The 25,033-nt window shown below is 42.0% G+C and overlaps 1 protein-coding gene across 2 annotated transcripts in view; it reads right to left on the minus strand.

The window, feature by feature from the left end:
• LOC126106802 (zinc finger protein 543-like) overlaps positions 1-24,417 on the minus strand; it is a 73,136-nt gene extending 48,719 nt beyond the window's left edge. The window contains exons 1-2 of one of the 2 annotated variants that reach the window (XM_049913193.1): positions 24,326-24,417; positions 23,869-23,931 (exon numbers count right to left, since the gene is read on the minus strand). In XM_049913193.1, coding sequence (XP_049769150.1) covers positions 23,869-23,889 — 21 coding nt within the window. In that variant the 5' untranslated portion in view covers positions 23,890-23,931; positions 24,326-24,417. Of the gene's footprint in view, positions 1-23,868; positions 23,932-24,207 lie in introns of both variants that reach the window. The other variant, XM_049913192.1, reaches the window with a different exon arrangement.
• Positions 24,418-25,033: the final 616 nt, after the last annotated feature.

Here is a 25,033-nt window from a genome sequence, read left to right on the forward strand (position 1 = left end):
GGAAAGCGGAAGGAAAGAGAATGGAGCAGTTTACGGAAGCGGACTCCTGGGGGTAGTAGGGAGGAGGAGCGGCCTGCATACCCTACATCAAAGGAGGCGTCGAAAAAAAGGTCATGGTCTGGATTAACAGGCATGGAAGACAGATGGCTAGCATAACGACTCAGAAGGACTGCTCGCCGATTGGACAGCGGAGGTTCAGCAGTCTCAGCATAAAGGCATTCCACAGGGCTAGTGTAAAAAGCTCCAGACACTTAACGTAATCCACGGTGGTGGGTAGAGTCGAGACGCCGAAGAATTGACGGCCGAGTAGAGGAATAGACTATACTTCCATTATCCAATTTTGAGCGCACTAAGGCGCAATAGAGGCGGAGAAGGACCACTCGGTCCGCTCCCCAGGAGGTACCATTCAGGACACGGAGGGTGTTGAGGGATCGCAGACAGCGAGCCGAAAGATAGGAAATGTGGGAGGACCAGCGCAATTTTCTGTCAAACATAAGACCCAAGAATTTAGCGACGTCTGAAAACAGAAGGTTGACAGGACCTAGATGTAAGGAGGGTGGAAGAAACTCCTTACGTCGCCAAAAATTAACACAAACGGTCTTACTGGGAGAGAAATGGAAGCCGGTTTCGATGCTCCAAGAGTGGAGGCGATCGAGACATCCTTGAAGACGTCGTTCAAGAAGGCTGGTCCGTTGAGAGCTGTAGTAGATCGCAAAATCGTCCACAAAGAGGGAGCCCGAGACATCAGGAAGGAGACAATCCATAATTGGATTGATGGCAATGGCAAACAGTACAACACTCAGCATGGAGCCCTGGGGTACCCTGTTTTCTTGGGAGAAAGTACGGGAGAGAGTAGTGTTCACCCGCACCCTAAATGTGCGCTCTGCCATAAATTCGCGAAGAAAAAGGGGCAGCCGACCTCGAAAGCCCCAAGAGAACAGTGTGCGGAGGATGCCTGTCCTCCAACAGGTATCGTATGCTCTCTCAAGATCAAAAAATATTGCTACTCTTTGGCGTTTCCGGAGAAAATTGTTCATGATATAAGTGGAGAGAGCAACAAGATGGTCAACGGCAGAACGATGCTTTCGGAATCCGCATTGGGCAGGTGTTAAAAGACTGCGGGATTCCAGCCACCACGCTAGACGGTAATTCACCATACGCTCCAAAACCTTACAGACACTACTCGTGAGAGAAATGGGGCGATAGCTAGAGGGGAGATGTTTGTCCTTTCCAGGTTTCGGAACGGGAACGACGATAGCTTCCCGCCATCGTCTGGGAAAAGTACTGTCGGTCCAAAGTCGATTATAAAGGCGAAGGAGGTAATGCAGACTATGGGTTGATAAATGCAGCAACATTTGGACGTGGATACCATCCGGTCCTGGGGCGGAGGAGCGAGAAGAAGAGAGTGCATGTTGGAGTTCCCGCATGGAGAAAACAGTATTATAGCTTTCGCGATTTTGAGAGGAGAAAGCAAGAGGTCGCACTTCTGCTGCACGTTTCTTCGGGAGAAATGCTGGCGGGTAATTGGAAGAGCTCAAAATCTCAGCAAAGTGCTGACCCAACGAGTTAGAAATTGCGACGGGGTCCACGAATGTATCATGCGCGACAGTGAGCCCAGAGACCGGGGAGAAACTAGGCGCGCCTGAGAACCGTCGAAGCCGACTCCAAACTTCCGAGGAGGGAGTGAAGGTGTTAAATGAGCTAATAAAGAATTTCCAGCTTGCCTTCTTGCTATCGCGGATGACGCGACGGCATCACGCACGGAACTGCAGTTGGCCAAAGTAGGATGATGGCGGAAAACGCGGAGAGCACGTCGCCGCTCACGTAGTGCGCCACGGCATGCCTCGTTCCACCAAGGAACTGGGGGGCGCCGGGGCAATTCGGAGGTGCGTGGTATTGAACGTTCCGCAGCTGTAAGAATAACGTCGGTAATATGTGTGACCTCATCGTCGACGCTGGGAAAGCGACAGTCATCGAATGTCGCTAGAAACGAAAAAAGTGTCCAATCGGCTTGGGCAAACTTCCAGCGTCGCGGGCGCATATATTGCAGTTGAGGCTGCAGTCTGAGGACACAAGGAAAGTGGTCACTGGAGTGTGTATCATCAAGGGCGAACCATTCAAAGCGCCGAGCTAGCGGAACAGTACCGACCGCAAGGTCCAAATGAGATAAAGTTGTCGTGGAGGCAGACAAAAATGTGGGGACCCCAGTGTTGTGGCAAACTAGATCCGCTTGGTGGAAAACGTCTAGCAATATGGAGCCACATGGACAAGGATGTGGAGATCCCCAAAGCGGGTGGTGGGCATTGAAGTCCCCAACCAGCAAATAGGGGGGTGGAAGCTGACCAAGAAGATGAAGGAGATCAGCTCATGCCATTGGTGTGGACGATGGAATGTATACAGTACAAAGAGAGAACGTGTATCCGGAAAGGGAAAGACGGACGGCGACAGCTTGGAAGGAAGTGTTTAAGTGGATTGGGTGATAATGGAGAGTATCATGGAGAAGAATTATGAGTCCTCCATGGGCTGGAGTGCCTTCAACAGAGGGAAGATCATATCGGACGGACTGAAAATGAGGGAGAACAAAGCGGTCATGGGGACGCAGCTTTGTTTCCTGAAGACAGAAGATGACCGGCGAGTAGGATCGTAAGAGGAGCGACAATTCATCCCTATTGGCTCGAATGCCGCGGATATTCCAGTGGATAATGGACATGGGGTGAACAGAAAATGGAGGAATGTGACCAAAGTTGCTGTCAACTCAAAGACTGCTCGGAGCTAGCGACCGACAGCATGGACTGGCATTCAGCCGAAGGCAGAAGATCCTGATCCATAGGTTGGTCAGGAGCAGCTCCTGCCACCAGTGATCGGCCGGTTGACCGGCCACCAGCAGTGCGCCTCGGCGACACAGAAGACGGCCGAGGGTGATTTCCGCCAGGTGGTGCTGTAGATGGGACACGCCTTGGCGGAGAAGGAGAGGAACTGGGTTTCTTTGTAGCCTTCTTAGAAGTATGATGTTTAGATGAAGGAGGAACCGATGGTTGTGAAGTTGCGGTACGTAAAAACTCTTCACGAGTATGCTCTTTTTTGGAAGTCTTGGTGTCTGACTTTTGGGCTCGAGATTTAGCAGAACCCGATGAAGGGTGAGCCATAGAGTGGGCAGGCGAAAGTGGTGAGGTTGAACGGGCGATCTTTGCACTGGCCGATCTGACGACCGTGGCACTAAAGGTGAGGTCGCAAGTCTGCGTGGCCGCCTCCTTTGTTGGCCGAGGAGAAGCAAGGACAGTGCTGTATTTTCCTGTCTGAGGCACGGTGGGCTGTCGACTGGCGAATAATTTTCGAGCAGCAAAGGTCGTCACCTTTTCCTTCACTCTTATTTCCTGGATGAGCTTTTCGTCCTTAAAAACGGGGCAATCTCGAGAGGAAGCAGCGTGGTCACCCATACAGTTGATGCAGCGAGGGGATGGAGGTGGACAAGCACCCTCATGGGCATCCTTGCCACACGTAACACATTTGGCCGGATTGGAACAGGACTGGCTGGTGTGATTGAACCGCTGACATCGATAGTAACGCGTAGGGTTTGGGACGTAAGGGCGAACGGAAATTATCTCATAGCCTGCTTTGATTTTCGATGGGAGTTGAACTTTGTCAAATGTCAAGAAGACAGTGCGAGTTGGAATGATGTTCGTGTCAACCCTTTTCATAACTCTATGAACAGCCGTTACGTCCTGGTCAGACAGGTAGTGCTGAATTTCTTCGTCAGACAAGCCATCGAGGGAGCGTGTATAAACGACTCCACGCGAGGGATTTAAGGTACGGTGCGGTTCCACCCGGACAGGGAAGGTGCGGAGCAGAGAAGTACGCAGCAATTTTTGTGCCTGGAGGGCACTGACTGTTTCTAACAACAGGGTGCCATTCCGTAATCTGGAACAAGACTTTACAGGAACTGCAATTGCGTCGACACCTAACTGAATAATGAAAGGGTTGACCGTGGAGAAGTCGTGACCTTCGTCAGACCGAGAAACAACAAGGAACTGTGGCAACGATGGAAGAACTGTCTGTGGCTGCGACTCAGTGAACTTACGTTTGTGAGCAGACATAGTGGAAGGTGAGGAAACCATTGCGGAAGAATCCCCCATGATTACCGGCGTCTCCGATGGTGCACTCCTGCCTTGTGGGGGCCCTCACTGAGGGCACTCCCGTCTTAGGTGATTGTTCACACCTCAGGTCACACCTCCCGACAAACGGACGGAGGGACCAATCGGCACTTTTGGAAGGTATCAGCTCGGGTAATCACCCCTCCCTGGGCCTGGCCGTTACCAGGGGGTACGTACATGTCCTACCTGTCTACCCGGGGCAGGGAATTACGCGTTACCCCGTCACCGGCTACGCATGGAAGTGCATGGGTCGGCCTTCAGACACGCACAGGGAGGAAAAAAGAGAAAGGGAAAGGAAAGAAGAGGGGTCTCAAACGCCGCAGCGGAGAAAAGGGCAAAGAGAAGAGGGAAGGAAAAGAGAAGGACAGAGGAAGGACGAAGACTTGCAAGTATAGAAAGCAAGGAATTTGTAACAGTTTAGAGCGTCCGTCTCCGGATGTAGGCACAAACCATACTCCCAGAGGGAGAGAAAGGGAAGGAAAGAGCCAGAGGTGAGGGGGGGGGGGGGGGGGGGGCGAAGATGGGGAAGGGGGAAGGATGAGGAAAGGGAAGGTATGCAGCCCGGAAAGGAAGGAGGGCCACATCAGCTCGGGGTCCCGTGCTCGCTACGCACATGTCCACAAAAGAGTTGTGAACCCCCTGGGGGGCTGCGTTGCTCTGGTCGACCACAAATATGGGAACAGTGCGAACGACGGATTTGTAAGATACCTCAGCATTAAACTGTCCCAAGAGAGAAATCTTCTGTTTATTGTACGTCCGTAATTGCCGAGTGACAGGGGACAGGAGTGGAGAACCCAGCTGAAGATACGTCTGAGAATTAATTATAGTGGCAGCAGAACCGGTATCCACTTGCATGCGAACATCTCGACCAATGATTTGGACAGTGAGGAATAACTTCCCTGAAAGGGAAGAAGTGGAATTGACGGACAACATAGAATCAGAATCAGCGTCATGTTCATGATCATCATGTATGCGGTCGGATTTACAAACGGAAGACACATGACCTTTCTTTTTGCAATTGTGACACACAGCCCAACGTTGGGGACAATCCTCGCGTGAATGTTTCGTAAAACACCGCGGACATGAAGGAAGTTGCCGGGGATTTTGCTGCAGTTTCTTAGTGGGTTGTTTACGACTAGGCCGAGGCTGTGCGTGGGAGCGTACTGTGGCCACGTCGGCCGGCAGGGACGCGCCGCACTTGTCGTCAACAGCGCACAGAGGTTGTATTTCCCCGTTGTCACCCCACGCTTCTATTTGCGCCCCAGCGGCGCAAGAAATTTCAAAAGACTGCGCAATGGAGAGAACTTCATCTAGAGTCGGATTCGCCAACTGAAGGGCACGTTGCCGAACTTCTTTGTCGGGCGCCGACCGGATAATCGCATCCCGTACCATGGAATCGGCATAGGATTCTTTGTGAATGTCAGTAACAAATTGACACTTTCGACTGAGGCCGTGAAGTTCAGCAGCCCAAGCGCGATAGGATTGATGTGGTTGTTTTTGACAACGATAAAAGGCAACACGAGAGGCTACCACATGCGTTTGCTTTTGAAAATAGACAGACAGAAGTGAGCACATTTCAGCAAAGGACAAAGACGCAGGATCCTTCAAAGGAGCCAATTGCGACAACAACCGATACATTTGAGGTGAAATCCAGGAAAGAAACAGACACTTACATGGTTGTTCGTCCGTGACATGAAATGCCAAGAAGTGCTGTCGAAGACGTTTTTCATAATCAGACCAGTCTTCCGACGCCTCGTCGTAAGGTGGAAAAGGAGGTACAGCCAACGACGAGAAACGACCCGCATTTGACGCCGCGACGAAATCGCGAATCGCCGCTGTTAGAAGCGTTTGCTGTTCAAGGAGATTTTGCAAGTGTTGCTCAACAGTAGCCATGGAACCCTGTGAGTCAACGGTGAAAAGGAAAAATCCACTACCTCGTCACCAATTGTTAAATCTTCAAATTTAACACATATATTTCGGACAACACAACAACACATATAAGTCACTGAGTAAGTGGACCTGTGTACAAGTCGGCATTCGATTAAACACTGAGTCTCAGTCTAGCGGCCGCTGCTCAGCTGGCCGCTTAGGTGGCGCAGCTGCTGCATGGCTGGCAGACAGCGCCGCACGTAGAGGACGTGCTTAATTGCGCGGCGGCACTTTGAATAATCGGCGAGTCACAACAATTTGCTTTAAGGTCATCCCAGTACCAATACAGAAAGTAATGCATGTTCATCATTATTGGTAGACGTGATTTCAAGTTCTGATGAAGATTTATATAAAGATTCTGATGAATATATTCCAAGTGGTGGCAAAAGTAGTGATGAAAGCAATGTTGGAGGGAATATAGCCGTACAAAAGACAGTTAAAAAATCTTCAAGGATTGAAGGAATTGATCTAATTCAGCAGCAGCCTGGCAATGAAATAACAAAGTTCAGTTGAAGAGGAGGAAGAAATGTGATCATTCATACAGGAAAAGAAAGCGAAACGAAAAATTATGGGAGAAAAATTGGATGAAAGAATTGAAAACTGCAGGAAAGGAATATGTGATGTCGAAAGGAAAAGTTGTACCTGCTAAAGTTCTGAAAGTATCGTGCAAGTGCAGGAAAAATTGCAGAGGAAAAGTAAATGATGATAAGAGACAGAAAATGTTCATTGAATATTACAAATTGTCCCCAGAAGCTCATAGTTAATCATGTGACTGGGGAAAAGAAATACACTCCTGGAAATGGAAAAAAGAACACATTGACACCGGTGTGTCAGACCCACCATACTTGCTTCGGACACTGCGAGAGGGCTGTACAAGCAATGATCACACGCACGGCACAGCGGACACACCAGGAACAGCGGTGTTGGCCGTCGAATGGCGCTAGCTGCGCAGCATTTGTGCACCGCCGCCGTCAGTGTCAGCCAGTTTGCCGTGGCATACGGAGCTCCATCGCAGTCCTTAACACTGGTAGCATGCCGCGACAGCGTGGACGTGAACCGTATGTGCAGTTGACGGACTTTGAGCGAGGGCGTATAGTGGGCATGCGGGAGGCCGGGTGGACGTACCGCCGAATTGCTCAACACGTGGGGCGTGAGGCCTCCACAGTACATCGATGTTGTCGCCAGTAGTCGGCGGAGGTGCACGTGCCCGTCGACCTGGGACCGGACCGCAGCGACGCACGGATGCACGCCAAGACCGTAGGATCCTACGCAGTGCCGTAGGGGACCGCACTGCCACTTCCCAGCAAATTAGGGACACTGTTGCTCCTGGGGTATCGGCGAGGACCATTCGCAACCGTCTCCATGAAGCTGGGCTACGGTCCCGCACACCGTTAGGCCGTCTTCCGCTCACACCCCAACATCGTGCAGCCCACCTGCAGTGGTGTCGCGACAGGCGTGAATGGAGGGACGAATGGAGACGTGTCGTTTTCAGCGATGAGAGTCGCTTCTGCCTTGGTGCCAATGATGGTCGTATGCGTGTTTGGCGCCGTGCAGGTGAGCGCCACAATCAGGACTGCATACGACCGAGGCACACAGGGCCAACACTGGGCATCATGGTGTGGGGAGCGATCTCCTACACTGGCCGTACACCACTGGTGATCGTCGAGGGGACACTGAATAGTGCACAGTACATCCAAACCGTCATCGAACCCATCGTTCTACCATTCCTAGGGAACTTGCTGTTCCAACCGGACAATGCACGTCCGCATGTATCCCGTGCCACCCAACGTGCTCTAGAAGGTGTAAGTCAACTACCCTGGCCAGCAAGATCTCCGGATCTGTCCCCCATTGAGCATGTTTGGGACTGGATGAAGCGTCGTCTCACGCGGTCTGCACGTCCAGCACGAACGCTGGTCCAACTGAGGTGCCAGGTGGAAATGACATGGCAAGCCGTTCCACAGGACTACATCCAGCATTTCTACGATCGTCTCCATGGGAGAATAGCAGCCTGCATTGCTGCGAAAGGTGGATATACACTGTACTAGTGCCGACATTGTGCATGCTCTGTTGCCTGTGTCTATGTGCCTGTGGTTCTGTCAGTGTGATCATGTGATGTATCTGACCCCAGGAATGTGTCAATAAAGTTTCCCCTTCCTGGGACAATGAATTCATGGTGTTCTTATTTCAATTTCCAGGAGTGTATGTGGAGCGTTTAAGGGACAAACCTGAAGGAACTGCAAGCTGGCAGAAATATTCCAGGAAGTATTTTCTTTACAGTCCTTCTTTGCAGACTAAGATAGAAGTATTTCAGAATATGTTCCTTAGTACATTTTCTTTAACACAAAAGAAGGTAAGAATATTTGTGGAGAGAAGATGGGGCTGTGAAGGAGGAGTGTGTTCTAAAGATGGACGTGGTAAACATTCTAAACATCCGAAAGTACCACCTGATGACACTGATTTCATAGAGAACCACATTAACATGTTTTCTTCCTACGAAGGCCATTATTCTCGATCTCATTTTTCTAAAAAATATTTATCTCCAGACCTGAGTATTTCAGCAATGTACTGGCTCTATCAAGAATTTTGCCATACAAAAGGTATGAAGCCAAGAAGTGAAGCTTGTTATTGAAGAGTTTTTGTGACCTGTTTCAATCTTAGCTTCCACAAACCGAAGACTGACACTTGTACAAAATGTGGCCAATACATCGTGATGCTGAAGAATTGTACTGATGATGCTAAACATTGTAAGGTTGAAGTGCAACAACAGCAACATTTGGATTTAGCCCAGACTGCATACCATCAGAAAGACAGTGATAAAAAGAAAGCTGAACAGAATTTCAATGTAGTAACCTTGGCCTTTGATTTGCAGAAATGTCTACCCACTCCTTTTTTACAATGTGGTGCAGCATTTTACAAAAGACAACTTTGGACCTTCAACCATCTATGTAAAGAGACATAAAGAATGTTCTCGAGTATGTTACATTTGGAATGAAACAGTTGCGGGAAGAGGTGGCCAAGAAATAGCTTCTTGTCTATATGATTATTTGATGAAACTGGCCAATGAAATTGTTGAGGTACACCTGTACAGCGATTCATGTACCGGACAACACAAAAATATTTTTATTGCCATCATGTTTCTGAGAGTAGTGGAAGAATTCATGATGCAGGGAAGACTTTTGGAAATCAACCATAAGTTTCTTAAAGTTGGACGTACGGTGAGTATGTATGGAAGCTGACTCAATTCACGCAGCCATTGAGAAGACAAAGAAAACAACAACTGTTGAAGTAGAACTGCCAAGAGACTGGGCCAAATTAACATGCATGGTTCCCCGAAAGCCACCCATAACTGCAACAGAGCTGGAGCAAAATGAGTTCTACAACTTTAAAGACCTGATGAGAATTCATTATCTATACAAAAAAATTAACACAGAAGGGAATTCTATTGTTTGGAACAAGATAAAATGGATGAAGTATCACTCAGGTATGCCAGGAATTGTCTCCTACAAACAGTTAATCTTCAGAACAATGATTCAAGATGATAGATCTGAACAGAAAGAAAACTCGATGCTTGTTTATGCCAAAACTTGCACCTATTTCTGATGCCTTCATACCCAATTCAGAAAAGAAATTAAAGGACTTAAGGGATCTCCTTCCGTACATCAATGTAAGCAGTTGTCCATTCTACATGCAGTTCATCAATCACCTGAGAGCCAATACACAGTCAGATGAAAGAGATAAACAGATATCTTACGAAGGGAAGGATGAGGATGGTGATGATGGAAACGAGTGATATATTTTTTTCTCTCCCCTTTTACAGTATCAATTATAGTGTGTGCAAATAATTTGTATGATATTAAAAATTGTGAATAAATTTTCCCCCATGATTACGAGACGAAACAGTGTTTTCATGATTTACAGTGATAAAATGTGATTTTGGGGACATGTAACAGTTGCTATCAGTTATTAAATTCTAGAGGAATGAATAAAGTGATTTAATTAATGAGTACAAGGACATATTTATCTTAAACTTATCTGTTTCTGGTTATTCAGTGTACCTGACCCTGATGTCTAAAGGGCCAATATCAATTAATTTAAGAGAGTTCATGATTTTAAAAAAGGCCAATGTCTTCTTAAGTCCTTTAATTCTGAAGTTGAAAGTTCTAGAAATTTATTATTTCAAAATAAGCTTGAGTTAAGATGATTTACTATAATGATAGTAACAAATAGCCCAAAATATACTGTCAACAGTTGCCAGAAAATGACGGAAAATATTCAGAAGCTTATAACTTAAAACTAAGATTCTTGACAGTGGCCTTTTAGAACCAAGCCACAGAAATATCTGAAAATTACACACTTAACACGCCTTTTTGATATCAAACTTCAGTATAAATTTCAACTCCTGAGATTATATGGGAAGTTATAAAAAAGTTACAAATATGAATCAAAAAGACATTTCTTAGCATCTGCAATACCAGGAGTAATGGATAAAGTGTATCAGTTACATAATTTAAACATATCTAAGTTCCCTTTAAGAGAGAGAGGGAGAGAGAGAGAGAGAGAGAGAGAGAGAGAGAGAGAGAGAGAGAGAGAGAGAGAGAGAGAGACAACTCTTTACAATATCTTGTTCTCACCTTATTTGTTTTTACTACATTGTTCACTGAACAACAGAGAAATTTCAGCCAGTTGCAGCTGTAAATTCCAGGGGAGACAGCTTCTTCAGTACATTTTTAACCTGCATCCAGACTTGATCCTTTTCAAATTTTTTAAACTAGGTCCTCAGTTCTTGCGGGTGGTAAAATGTAAGAAGCACGTCTTGGTTTTACAATTAATATTATCAACTTCAGCACTCCACCACTGTCCACCATAAATATAAGCCACTATGTCCTTATTTTCAAGTGTCAGTGGTACAAGTTTTCCACATCGATGAAGTTCACTATAAGGGGATGCTGACGTGAACTTACACATGAGCAAGATATGTGACTGAGGTACACTATGTGGTCATAAGTATCCAGACACCCCCAAAAACATATATTTTTCATATCAAGTTGCATTGTGCTGCCACCTATTGCCAGGTACTCCATATCAGCAGCCTCAGTAAATATTAGACATCATGAGAGAGCATAAGGGGGCGTTCTGCGGAACTCACGGACTTTGAATGTGGTCAGGTGATTGGGTGTCACTTGTGTCATACATCTGTACGCAAGATTTCCACACTCCTAAACCCTCCTAGGTCCACTGCTTCCGATGTGATAGTGAAGCGGAAATGAGAAGGGGCATGTACAGCACAAAAGTGTACAGGCCGACCTCGTCTGTTGAGTGACACAGACTGCCGACAGTTGAAGAGGGTCGTAATGTGTAACAGACAAACATCTATGCAGACCATCACACAGGAATTCCAAACTGCATCTGGATCCACTGCAAGTGCGATGACAGTTAGGTGGGAGGTGAGAAAACTTGGATTTCATGGTCGTGGGGCTGCTCATAAGCCATACATCACACCAGCAAATGCCAAATGACGCCTCACTTGATGTAAGGAGCGTAAACATTGGACAACTGAACAGTGGAAAAGCGTTGTGTGGAGTGATGAATCATAGTACACAATGTGGTGATCTGATGGCAGGGTGTGGGTATGGCAAATGCCCGGTGAAAGTCACCAACCAGCATGTGTAGTGCCAACAGTAACATTGTTGTTTTGAATGGCACTATCACAGCACAAACCTAGATTTATGTTTTAAGCACCTTCTTGCTTCTCACTGTTGAAGAGCAATTCGGGGATGGCGATTACATCTTTCAACACAATCAAGCACCTGTTCATAATGCATAGCCTATGACAGGGTGGTTACACAAAAATAACATCCCTGTAATGGACTGCCTGCACAGAGTCCTGACCTGAATCCTATAGAACACCTTTGGGATATTTTCGACCGCTGACTTCATGCCAGGCCTCACTGACCAACATCGATACCTTTCCTCCGTGAAGAATGGGCTGCCATTCCCCAAGAAATCTTCCAGCACCTGACTGAACGTATGCCTGCAAGAGTGGAAGCTGCCATCAAGGCTAAGGGTGGGCCAACACCATTTTGAATTCCAGAATTACCGATGGAGGGTGCCACGAACTTTTAAGTCAATTTCAGTCAGGTGTCCAGATACTTTTGATCGCATAGTGTATAAAACAAAGAAAAGACAGGTTGCCTTTAATCTTCTGACAGGTGTTGAATCTTTCTTCCAAGACAATGGCAGTGAGTTCTTGTATTTCCTCACATTTTACAAAAACATTGGCAATCCCTTTTACTAGTTCTTTACAGAATTTATAAACATTTCTTGAAGTGTCAAGATCTGGTTCTCATAGGTCTTCTGCAGACTAGCTTTTGTGACAGCTAACTTTTTTGTACCACTGACACCATCCACACGCATTCTTCCCATGGCATGATGCAAAAAAGTGCCATTCTGCATGAAGTCAACAGTCTTCTTTGTGAAAAGAGAAGTTAAAAAAAATTGTTTTTATATTGGCTCGCAGCACCATCACAGAAGTATATCTGTTTGTTTATACAAGAGTGGTGCTGTTTTATGTAGTTTCTTAATTGCAGCTGAAAAGTATGCACTGCTGCACATTGTGGTCAATGTAGTCTCTTATGAAACAAAAACTGTGGCTCTTTAGTTTAACTTGATCTTTATATTAGAACACAAATGGATGAGCTGTGGCCTGTTTGTTTACCCCATGGTGCCCTTGTACTTGATCTTGAATTAAAATTGAATTTTATTTGATCCTGTACGATTACATGGTGTACAGCGAACGTACATGTAATATAGGACATGTCAAAAATAAAAAAAAATAAAAAAATAAACCATTATCACATACTTCCTAACTATTTTATCATCTTGAACAACAAAAGAATAGTTTTCAGAAAAGTTGGCAAGAACTAAGCATTCATCAACTGCCAAAGTTTGCTTTTATCCTTTCAGAAATTTACCCTGAGCTTTGACAATAAAATAATGCATTTTCAGATTTTCAAGGTTAGGTACCAACACTTCAAAAAAACTCTTCTTGTGGTTTTGTAATTGTCACAATTTTAATTCTGCCTTGTGTCACCCATTGCTTCTATTCTATACTGTCAGGCATCAAACTGTCTTCTTCTGCTTCTACAAATATGTCAAGTAAAGCCTGTTTCTCTAGACAGTCTTGACATTTCCCCATGATCATACAACAGTAACTGTCAATATTGCAAACCAGAACTTCCAAAAGGTCTTTGTAGTCAACTCTAAGATAGGTCCTATCTTTTCACCAACTTTATAATCTGGTGATACAAACAACCACAAACATTACGGGTGCTAAATACCCCTGCAACAATACACTATGTCAGTATCAACTCAAAAAATTTCGACCTTCCAACTTTAATGTCAAAATTTTCTTTTTTGAATTCAGTGAACAGTTCATTTAAATTACACTTTATCTTTTTTGTCTCTGCTTCTTAGTACCATTTTCTTCCACAGAAACACAATCTTTTTTTGATAGGCATCAAATGGCTGTTACTGTCATCTTCATAAAACCTAATAACTTTTTCAATCCTGTTTGCATCTATGACATTAGATGCATGTTTCTTTTGTAGCACTGATGAAACTCCCTGCAGTTTCACTAAGTGCACTGTTAATTTAACCAAATGTTCTGACTCATTAAATTTGTCACTAACTTTTGCTCAACTCCAAGAATTTGATAGTAAACTGGTAATCTTAACTTTGTCCTCTTTGTTTGAAATATGACATATAGTTTATAGCTTTTCTATCAAATCATTGTATTCGGTCAGAGAATTTTTAGAACTTCCATCTGGTTTCATGCAACTTTTCTTTTGACAACAGTTGCCACTTTCTCAATTTTTGCAATCAATGCAAAAGTACTTTTTTCTTCACTTAGTTTTCTCATTTTACTGGTAGGCGATGCACCTAGGATTTCACAAGCTAAATTTAGTTTTTTCATAGTGTCTCTTGAGACACAAAATTCTTTATCTAAACTATCACCATCCCCTCCTTTGTTAATGACAAATATCTTTGAATAACATGTTGGACACAATGAGTTTTCCTGGTATTTTATTGATAAAAAGGCTTTTATTTTCAGAATAATGATCAAATGTTATTTCTCTCAGAACTTCTGTTATAGGCTTCTTACGTTTCTTGAAAGGGTCCAAGAAAGACAGGCTAAAAAGGTTTTGAAATTTCTTTAAGTATTTAAATTCATTGTACTTGCAAGTTGAGTTAACCTCTGAGCTAATTCGTAAATAAAACACTCTTTCTTCTTCACTGTAATCTCTAAATAAAGCAATGTCTTAAGGAAACACTCCATACACACTTTTATGGCAAGCTTTATTATTAAGAACATCTATAGAACACTGGGACTCCACTGTTAAACTGCACACTTCAAGAGCTCATTGATGTTGGTGGAAGGGGAAAGACTATGCGCAGACTTGTACCATCTTGGCAGTAAGCCTATACAGAGTTGCAGATGCTGTCTGCTAGCCTGCTGAAACTTTCTGCAGAGGACTGTTTCAAGAAATAATCATTCATTACTTTAGTTTCATGTAATTTTTCATGTGTTTAAATTATATAATTGATATACTTTTTTCATTAGTCCCATCGAATCTCAAAGTTTTAATTTATACTGAAGTTTGATATCGTAAAGGTCTATTAAGTGTGTAGTTTTCAGACTTTTATCTGCCCCCCTCCCCCAAAAAAAAGATCAAGGATTGAAAAAATTCATAAAACCCTTTTTTTAAAAATAGAGTATTTTTTAAGTGTAAGCTTCTCACCATTGATGCTCTACAAAAAGCAACTACACTGTGTAGAGCAATAGCACAAAAAATATTAAGGCTGAGAAATTACTCCTTCTTTGGAAAAATACTGATCAAAAATGAGTTTTTTTAATTTGTGACCAATAACTTTGAGCCATCAAAATATATTAAGGAATAAATGCAGCTAGGTGATCATGGTTTTAATTTATAGTCCAGTGTGTACTGAACTAAATACTTCTTATTTGTAAGGTGTGGGGCAACCTATTACTGGATAATTTTAAAAACTGCAGATGCTTGTAAATGCAAAAAACTAATTGCAGACTGAAACAAAAATGGTCAGTTTCTAAATGATAAATAAAAAAAAAATTTAAAAATATTTTTAAGCCCACTAAACATTAGGGAATTCACCCAACAAATATGAAATTTTTCTGAAATGGTCGAGCAACCAATTATTTTTTTCCTGGATCACTTGGTATGGAATGACCTGGATGTGTGTGTCATCATCGGTCTAATGAGAGTGATGTGCACATCACTCTCGTTACACCGATGATGACACACACAGCCCTAATACATCTGCGTGGCCTGCAGGCCATACAGAACAAGGTCCTACAAATAATATGAGAGACTTCATAATACACACACAACACTGAAGTGCACAATGGATTCCACTTTGAAACATTTGTGGGGGTATTTTAGAAACTCACCACATTACTGGATAGAAAGTTGAGACATTTGAACCACCCCGTCATCTTCAATCTGGGGAACTACAATCGTAACCACAGGTGGAAGCCTAGAAGGCCAAGAACACTTTTCCTTAGGGATTGGTAAACTTCTAAGAGGAGCTTAAAATGGGTACGCAGATGACGCAATATGGTGGAGTCGTCTTATCACAGAAATTCTGACTTGCACTGCCAGCTGCGCTTAGTTTACCACCTGGCTTTGACAGAAAAGTCAAACACACCTAAACACAAACAAAACCCACATGACTTTCTACACCATTTTATAATCAAACTGACCTCTCTAGTGATGACCTTGGTTTGTTACATGGAATGAGGATACCGTCAGTGCCCAAATGCAATGGTCACTACACAATCATGGGCCTCCCACTCCTTGAGTTTCAATTTTCCTGAAATTTGCTGCAGGTGTAGATTTATCCTAAAAATGAATCTGCGCAAAATTTTAAATCATGAGCTTAAGTATATGAGAAACAGTGGTCTTCTGTTTGGATGGCTTTTCGAAAAACGTGCATGAAAACGAATAAAACCCACTGTTTGAAGTTCTTTTATTACAAGGCAAAAGCAAGTAGGAAACTCTTACCTTAAGGTCCAGGGTAACTTTCGGATATGAATCAAAAAATTACAGTGTGATAGAATGTAAAGCATTTTTTGAACCAGCATAATGCAATAAAGTAACTCAAAAAACCTGCAGAGAAAAATTCACAGATTTTTTTTATCCTCTTTGAAGTCAGATATCTCAGGAAGAAAAAATGCAAAGGATCTACAACTTGGCACATTTATTGACAATGCCTGGGATACGATTCTATTGGCATCTTCCTGCTTAGTTAATTATTTTTTATTATACTCAATCACAAACATGGCATTGAATTTAAAATTACAATAAATGTGCCAAGTTCAGTATAAAATGATAATTGAATCCTTTTATCACCCACAAGCCTCATCTCCTGATGTGTTCCCTTGTCCGTAAGTTCTCCAATCATCTGTAATCATCAGTTAATATTTTAATCATCCAACAATTAATTGGGAAAATTACAGTTTTGTTAGTGGGCAAAATAAGACATCCTGTGAAACTGCTAAATGCCATCTCTGAAAAGTAACTAGGACAGAGAGTTAGGAAGCCCACTCATGATGGAAATATACTGCCTCTACACTTAAAGTAGTAAAGGAGTTTTGCTATTTGGGGAGCAAAATAACTAATGATGGTCGAAGTAGAGAGGATATAAAATGTAGACTGGAATTGGCAAGGAAATCGTTTCTGAAGAAGAGAAATTTGTTAACATCCAATATAGATTTAAGTGTCAGGAAGTCATTTCTGAAAGTATTTGTATGAAGTGTGGAAGTGAAACATGGTCGATAAATAGTTTGGACAAGAAGAGAATAGAAGCTTTCGAAATGTGGTGCTACAGAAGAATGTTGAAGATTAGATGGGTAGATCACATAACTAATGAGGAGGTATTGAGTAGGATTGGGGAGAAGAGAAGTTTGTGGCACAACTTGACTAGAAAAAGGGATCGGTTGGTAGGACATGTTCTGAGGCATCAAGGGATCACCAATTTAGTATTGGAGGGCAGCGTGGAGGGTAAAAATCGTAGAGGGAGACCAAGAGATGAATACACTAAGCAGATTCAAAAGGATGTAGGTTGTAGTAGGTACTGGGAGATGAAGAAGCTCGCACAGGATAGAGTAGCGTGGAGAGCTGCATCAAACCAGTCTCAGGACTGAAGACCACAACAACAACAACAATGGCAACAAATAGACCTGACTTCTTTGAGGATGTCAACATCAAAATGACCATGACATGGTTGTAGCGACAATGACTGGCACAGCACAAAGGACAATTAAAATAAGCAAAGAGATACATATGTTCAACAAATTAGATAAAATATCACTAGTGTAGTATCTCAATGAGGAATCTGAAACTTTCAGCACACGGGAGGAGCATGTAGAGCAATTCTGGATCAAGTTTAAAAGAATAGTTGACAATGCACTGGATAGATACGTACCCAATAGAACAGTTCATAATGGGAGGAACCTCCATGGTATAAAGTCACTGTAGAGAAACTTCTAAAGAAACAGATATTACATCATAAACAAAGCATAGGGGTACAGATAGAGCGATGCTGAAAGAAACGCATTTGGCCACCATGACAGCAATGCACGATGCCTTCAATGACTGCTGTAGAAAATATTATCACATGATATTTCACAGAACCAAAAGAAATTCTGGTCATACATAAAGGCTGTTAGTGGCACCACAGTTATTTTCGGTCCCTAGCAAATGAGACAAGAACTGAAATTGAGGGTAGCACAGCATAAGCTGAAATGCTCAACTCCATTTTCAAACATTCATTTACAGAGGAAACCCACAAGAGTTGTCCCAGTTTAATCCTCATACCACTGAAAAGATGGATGAAATAAGTATTAGTGTTAGTGGTGTTAAGAAATAGCTGAAATCATTAAAACTGAACAAAGCTCCAGTGCCCAATGGAATCCCTGTCAGATTCTATACTGAATTTTCAGCTGAGTTAGCCCCTCTTCTAACTATAATCTATTGTAGCTCACTCGACAAAAAACTGTGCCCAGTTCTTCGACAAAGGCACAAGTCAAACCCACCTACAAGAAGAGCAGTAGAAGTGATTCACAAAACTACCATCCAATATCCTTGACATCAATTTGTTGTAGCATCTTAGAACACATTCTGAGCATAACATAATGAGGTATATAGAACAGACTTACCTCCTCCATGCCACTGACCATGTGAAATTCAACTCACACTTTCCTCATGACATACTGCAAGCTTTGGATCAAGGCAAACAGGTAGATACAGTATTTCTTGATTTCCAAAAAGCATTTGACTCAGTACCACACCTACGCTTATTGTCAAAAGTACGATCACAGGGGGTGCCACTAACTGTGGTGCCACCAACAGCCTTTATGTATTACCAGAATTTCTTTTGGTTCTGTCAAATATCATGTGATAATATTCTCTACTGTAGTCATTGAAGGCATAGTGCGTGCAAGTTTCTTCATTTATGTATGTGTATTATGAAATGGATGAACGTAGTGTACCTGTATGCTGGGACAATAATAAACATCATCATTACCATGTTCGCGGTACATGCTGGTTGGGTGTTGATGGGCCCTCCCTTGGAGATATGGTGCAAGTCATGGAGAAGCACTGGCTGTGAAATGCGAAGGAGGCGACATGGGGATAAAAGAAAACTTATTATATACTTACACAGTTGGAATCTGTTAAATAAGTCAGACCATTTATGAACTTGGACCTGAATCTTGAAGGAACTAAGCAATGCATGGGTAACTGTAAACAAAAGTATAATACATGATACAATGTTTATGAGAAGCACTGTATTTTGAGAATTGGATGTTGGATTTATACTCTTATTAACTTTGAGAAATTGAGTTCAATCAGAAGATATTGGCAAATGTACAGAAACAATAAGGTGAGCATGATTGACTAATAGGAAGTCTTAGCTCCTGATTGGTCTTAACTTCACCACCTGATATCACAGTTAAGCACGAGCAGAATATTGCATCCAAAACCACTACCTTCCAAAATCTTCTTGTCTACCACCTCCTAGACAGTACCACATTAATGAACATACAGAACCAGGTCCATGGACAGAGACCTGCATCCATTGAACCTGATAGAAAACTAATCCCGTCGTGGAGGTGATAGAAGAACTTTTTATGATGGTCACCACACAAGTGAAGGCATGGAGGGGCAGCATTGTTGTGTGTGTGCAACTGACAGATGCACAGTGGAAATGGATGGATCACAAGAGATAAGAAAAAGAAAGGAAGATTCGGTTTAACATCACTTCGACATCATGATCATTAGAGACAGAGCACAATGTGGGAGAGTGGCAAGGGTAGGGAAGGAAATCAGCCATACCCTTTCAAAGGAACCATCCCAGCATTTGCCTGGAGCCATTTAGTAAAATCACAGAAAACCTAAACCTGGATGGCCGGACACAGATTTGAACCGTCATCCTTCCGAATGCATGACCAGTGTGCTGAGGTAAGAAAAGACAAGAGGCCACGATCTAATGGAAGGTAGGTAGATGGCATTATAAAACAATGCTGTAACAAGATGTATGTGAATACTTAAAAAGATTGTAATGCATAGAAAAGTGTAGAAAAGACATTTATCCAGCAGTGAATGACAAATGGCTGATGTGTATAAATCACTGTTCCACAGAGGAAAGCATCATGAGGAAATGTACCTGCTTTAGATAATGTAAATGTCTCTTTAGTGATCATTCTTTCTCTGTGCCTTAGTGACAACAGAAGTCCTGTGAAAAAGATGACAAGCATTTCTGGCTATTGCTTCATACACTGTATTTTACAGTTTTAGCAGACTCTGCTAGTCAACTTCATGAGCCTACCTTGGCATTCCAGTCAACTATATCATCTCTAATGTTGACTTAGTAACACACAATTCCTGTAAGACATCTGTAACTGATTTCCCAAATTAGTTGAAATCTGTATTCAAGTACAAAATCACTCAGTTCTCTATGTTGACTCAGTCTGAAAGTTAAAAGGTTCTCAATATTGATGTAATCTACCTACACTTAAGTGCCCTTGCATACACAGCTTAACATCAAAATATATTAAATGCCTGGGGACTTTTGGCCAACAGAGTATACGAAAAGCGAACAAATAAAATGATTCATCAGGTTCCTCTACCAAATACTGATGAGCAAGCATGTAATAACTAACCAAATGTGCTATCAACAAAACTCGTTCATGCTTCAAAAACAGAAGTTAGCTTACTCTTGCAGTAAAGTTTCCTTTCTATCTCATATGGATAGAAGGAGAAATATCAGTGAAAATACAGTCATTGCTCTTCTCTCAGACAAAACACTGATGATGAACAATGTGCAATAACACATCATTTGGTTTACTATATACAAATACACCCATCACTTTTTTTAAACTCTCTCGACAAGGCTCACAGCAGTGAACGGACTATTAAGTGTCACACAACACGTGAGCAAAACCGTGTAATTAAGTGACGTGGGATCATAGAAGAATGAATATAATAGTCACATGGTATTACTTGCTACGAGTCAGACACTAATTACAGCATGCACTGAGGCTTTTATGCGATTATTCTTTCCTGCTCCATATGTGAGTAAATCGGAGAAAGACAAAGGTAATGAGAAGTAGTAGAAATGAGAAAAGCGAGAAACTTAACATCAGGATTGATGGTCACGAAGTCAATGAAGTTAAGGAATTCTGCTACCTAGGCAGTAAAATAACCAATGACGGACGGAGCAAGGAGGACATCAAAAGCAGACTCGCTATGGCAAAAAAGGCATTTCTGGCCAAGAGAAGTCTACTAATATCAAATACCGGCCTTAATTTGAGGAAGAAATTTCTGAGGATGTACGTCTGGAGTACAGCATTGTATGGTAGTGAAACATGAACTGTGGGAAAACTGGAACAGAAGAGAATCGAAGCATTTGAGATGTGGTGCTATAGACGAATGTTGAAAATTAGGTGGACTGATAAGGTAAGGAATGAGGAGGTTATACGCAGAATCGGAGAGGAAAGGAATATGTGGAAAACACTGATAAGGAGAAGGGACAGGATGATAGGACATCTGCTAAGACATGAGGGAATGACTTCCATGGTACCAGAGAGAGCTGTAGAGGGCAAAAACTGTAGAGGAAGACAGAAATTGGAATACGTCAAGCAAATAATTGAGGACGTAGGTTGCAAGTGCTACTCTGAGATGAAGAGGTTAGCACAGGAAAGGAATTCGTGGCAGGCTGCATCAAACCAGTCAGTAGACTGATGACAATTAAAAAAAAAAAAAAAAAAAAAAAAATAATGAATGGAACAGAATGCCACCATACCCTTCTCTGTGTTTTTTTGCGGACAACAGATGTAGATGTTTGGAATGGGATCTCTCTGCACCGCTGGTACTTCCATTTATGAGGAACAAGTATGCACAGTAACAAGAAAAGTAATTCAAACAAATGACAAGTTTACATGCATCCCAATTTTCTGTATCATGTGCTGAAAGTGATCATTAAAATTGGGAATGTTAGTGAGTCACATGTTGCAAACATAACTCTCCCTCCAACTCTATACTAATAAGTAATTTAATGCTAAATGTGATGATGGTATCATTCACCTGTACCAATTAAAGCGTCAATTATTTATTTTACGCAATGTAACCATTACACAAATGTGTATCACCAGATGCACGCGTTTTCAGTTTTACTGATATTCCAGCATGATTTATGCCTACCGTTTACTGACACTGTCTACTGCCTCTGTGATCTACTAGTTATCGTCAGTAGTTCTTGAGTCTAATCTCCAGTGACCACCACGGATGGTTCCAGGTTGGGGAGTTCTGCAAAGGGGTCCACTCAGTTAAGTCCAAATGAGAAGCTGCCTCACAAGTTTAGTATTGAAAGCGATAAACACAAGCCTCTCAAATGGTGTCAGAGTGCAAGATTTATAGCAGTCTAGAATCCACATGTCATCAGCGTAGTGTTACCGATAATGCACCTAACCCTAAGCTATATGACAACTGAACATTATATGGATTTCATGTTACATTATTTTGTTATTAACTCGTTGACTGTCACGAATCCACTGGTGGTGGATCTGTCACCCGCCGTGTCCGCCAGTGGCCCACACGTGTCAACATATTTATATTAAAATATAAATCAATCCTGCTACGCAAGTTGTAAATGGAGGCATACACCGAGAAATTCTTCAAGCTTGTTTTTAACTCTACTTTTAATAGTTTCTGAACTTTTCATGCTTTCTGACAAATTACTAAAAATGTGTGATTCTGAATAAAGGAAACTATTCTCCTGGTATTGAGTCTATGAACATCAAGTTGTTGGTTCAAAAGCAGTACACACTGTTTACAAGTTTCATTAAAAAATATACTGGGAAGCCACAGCTATTACTCCTAACTTTTCAAATAGGTATCAGCAAGATGGGTTTGAATACACACATACATTTTATTACATGCTTTGAGACATAATCCAAAAATTGATGTTTACAATACTATCATCAGTGTGTGTGTGTGTGTGTGTGTGTGTGTCAGGTTTTTAAAAGTTATAATTCTATGACAATATGGCTGTCAACCTGTTCTGTTTTGGGTCCTTTTATATTTTATGCATAGGCTACTCGGAAGCCTTTACGCTGATTCTGAGCTGCAAGTACTTTCTACACAAGAAAAAGTGAGGACCTTAAGATGATACGGTGAGAAACACCATGCCATTACTTCTGTCAAATGACAGTTGATACCTTAACACTATAAATAGATGTTCTACCAACCAATGCACTGATGCAAGATATTTTACAATGTTTATAATTTCATTTCATTGTGGAAAATAAAAACCTTAATACTAACAAGTCATGATCAGTTTTAAATTGCATAATTTTGTTTCATTATTAATTATGTTCAGAACATTCATCATAAACATCTGGGAGGAATGACAGTAAACACAACACAACAACATGCTGCTACATCAGTGTTATTATTCAGTGTGAGCCTTTTTCATACAATTCCAGGACGCTTTCTCTTTCTGACATCCACAGGCAACTCCTTACTTTGGAACAATGTATCAGTATCTGACCTAAAGTGAAACGGCACTAAGAACAGAGCTAAGAAAGTTGTCATGTCACTGACTGGATAAATCATCAAGGTGGATATCTGCAGTCTTTACAGAGATACAGAATGATGCACTATCAAGTTCGAACTACACATATCAAAATGAGCATACAGCTCCCAGAAATGTGACAGAACAGTATCTATTTATTACAACAAACTTCAATTCCTTCCACTGAAAGTAACTCGATTAAGACCCCACTCAGCTTGTAGGGCTAATATCGATAGTATGTCCAGTAAGTGTGAGTACATAGGCTATAAGTTCAGATTTCAAAGGGACAAGGGAATTTTCCAAGAGAAGCTCATCAGTGTGGACACCAACGACAATTGATAGGTTCCCGTAAACTAAATTTTTAACGACTCCTGTATCTTACAAGATGAAAACAACGATTAAAACTGAAAACGAAATGGACTTACACAAACGTAAGTGCTCAGATTATAAAGCAATGGAAAGACAATTACACAGATCATGGTAGTTGTTATGATTTACAACAAATATCTATTCCTTAGTTAGAAGATCCGCAGAATTAATTAGATATTACTTAAGTGTTGCAGTGCAATCACACATTAGTCCATGTCCTCCACCGTTATTTTAACATCGAGTAACTTACTCTTTTTATAGGCGATGCCATTGTACATAGCGCGTTCGTTTGCAGCCTCAAAATTTGAGTTATCTGGAAACAACAAGGCATCCATCAGTTTCTGACGCGTTTTCGGTAACTTAAAGTTCCTTAAAATGTAAAGGTGTGTTTCTTATACTATAGAATAAAATACATTGGGTGCGTTTTCCACTCATTTTCGAGAGCAATACAACTATACAGGTTATGTCTTGTAATATAAGTATAAAGATTCTTCGTCTTAGCTGCATTAGTAAAACTGTCAACTTCACAGAAACTGAACAAAAACACGACACAAAAATATATGTATATAGAAACGTCGAGCATTCACACCTGCGGCCAGTCATTTCTTTTCCATTACTGAGACCAACACACATTTCAGGGTCAAAGTTATCAAGTCATTTTAATAAACTTTCCTCTATCAATTATTGACCGACAAGAATGTAATAACCTGTTGCGTTATCCAACAATGCTTTCAACGAAACTCGTTTGTACTTCGAAAGCAGAAGTAACATACTTTTGCAGCATAGCCAACATAACCTGCAAAAAAGACATCTGGTGAAAAAAAGAACGAAACGAAGCTAGTGGAAAATGGTTGCGGAAAGGTTAGATTGTACGAGAATTCTCCCATTTGTCCTCTTCGGATGTCCTTACTGTCTCGTGTATGGAAATGAGTGAAAATGCGTAGCATTGTCGCTGTACACCATTCCTCAAAGTGTTATTTTGTGTAATTTGTAACTCGAGTTATTTCTAGTGCATTTTGGTAGAATGGTCTCATATCCGATTTTACGGTCATTTTTTGCACTGTTGCGACATATGCCATCACACTATAGTGGAATATAGTTCTTTGGATAATTTTCAAAGCCGGAATCATTCATCGAGCCGAAAATTGTGTTCCAGTATGAGAACGCTTGCACACAGTAGACGCCGTAACAAAATTTGACAGCAGTGTTCGTACCGCCACGCTCGCTTAATCTCATGTTAATATGAGTAACAGGAACATACCGCAAGGAATTTGTCACTCGGTTCTCGGAATGTCGTGTTACTTAACGGGTGTGCGCAGAAATTTTTCCAGGCGGGATAAAAAAAAAAAACTGCCATTTTTTGTTTGTCTTGGCCAATTTCGTGACATGTCAAGCCATAAGAACAAAATTTTATT

This window comes from Schistocerca cancellata, chromosome 10 (assembly GCF_023864275.1).
Source record: "Schistocerca cancellata isolate TAMUIC-IGC-003103 chromosome 10, iqSchCanc2.1, whole genome shotgun sequence".
In the NCBI taxonomy this organism is placed as follows: Eukaryota; Metazoa; Arthropoda; class Insecta; order Orthoptera; family Acrididae; genus Schistocerca; species Schistocerca cancellata.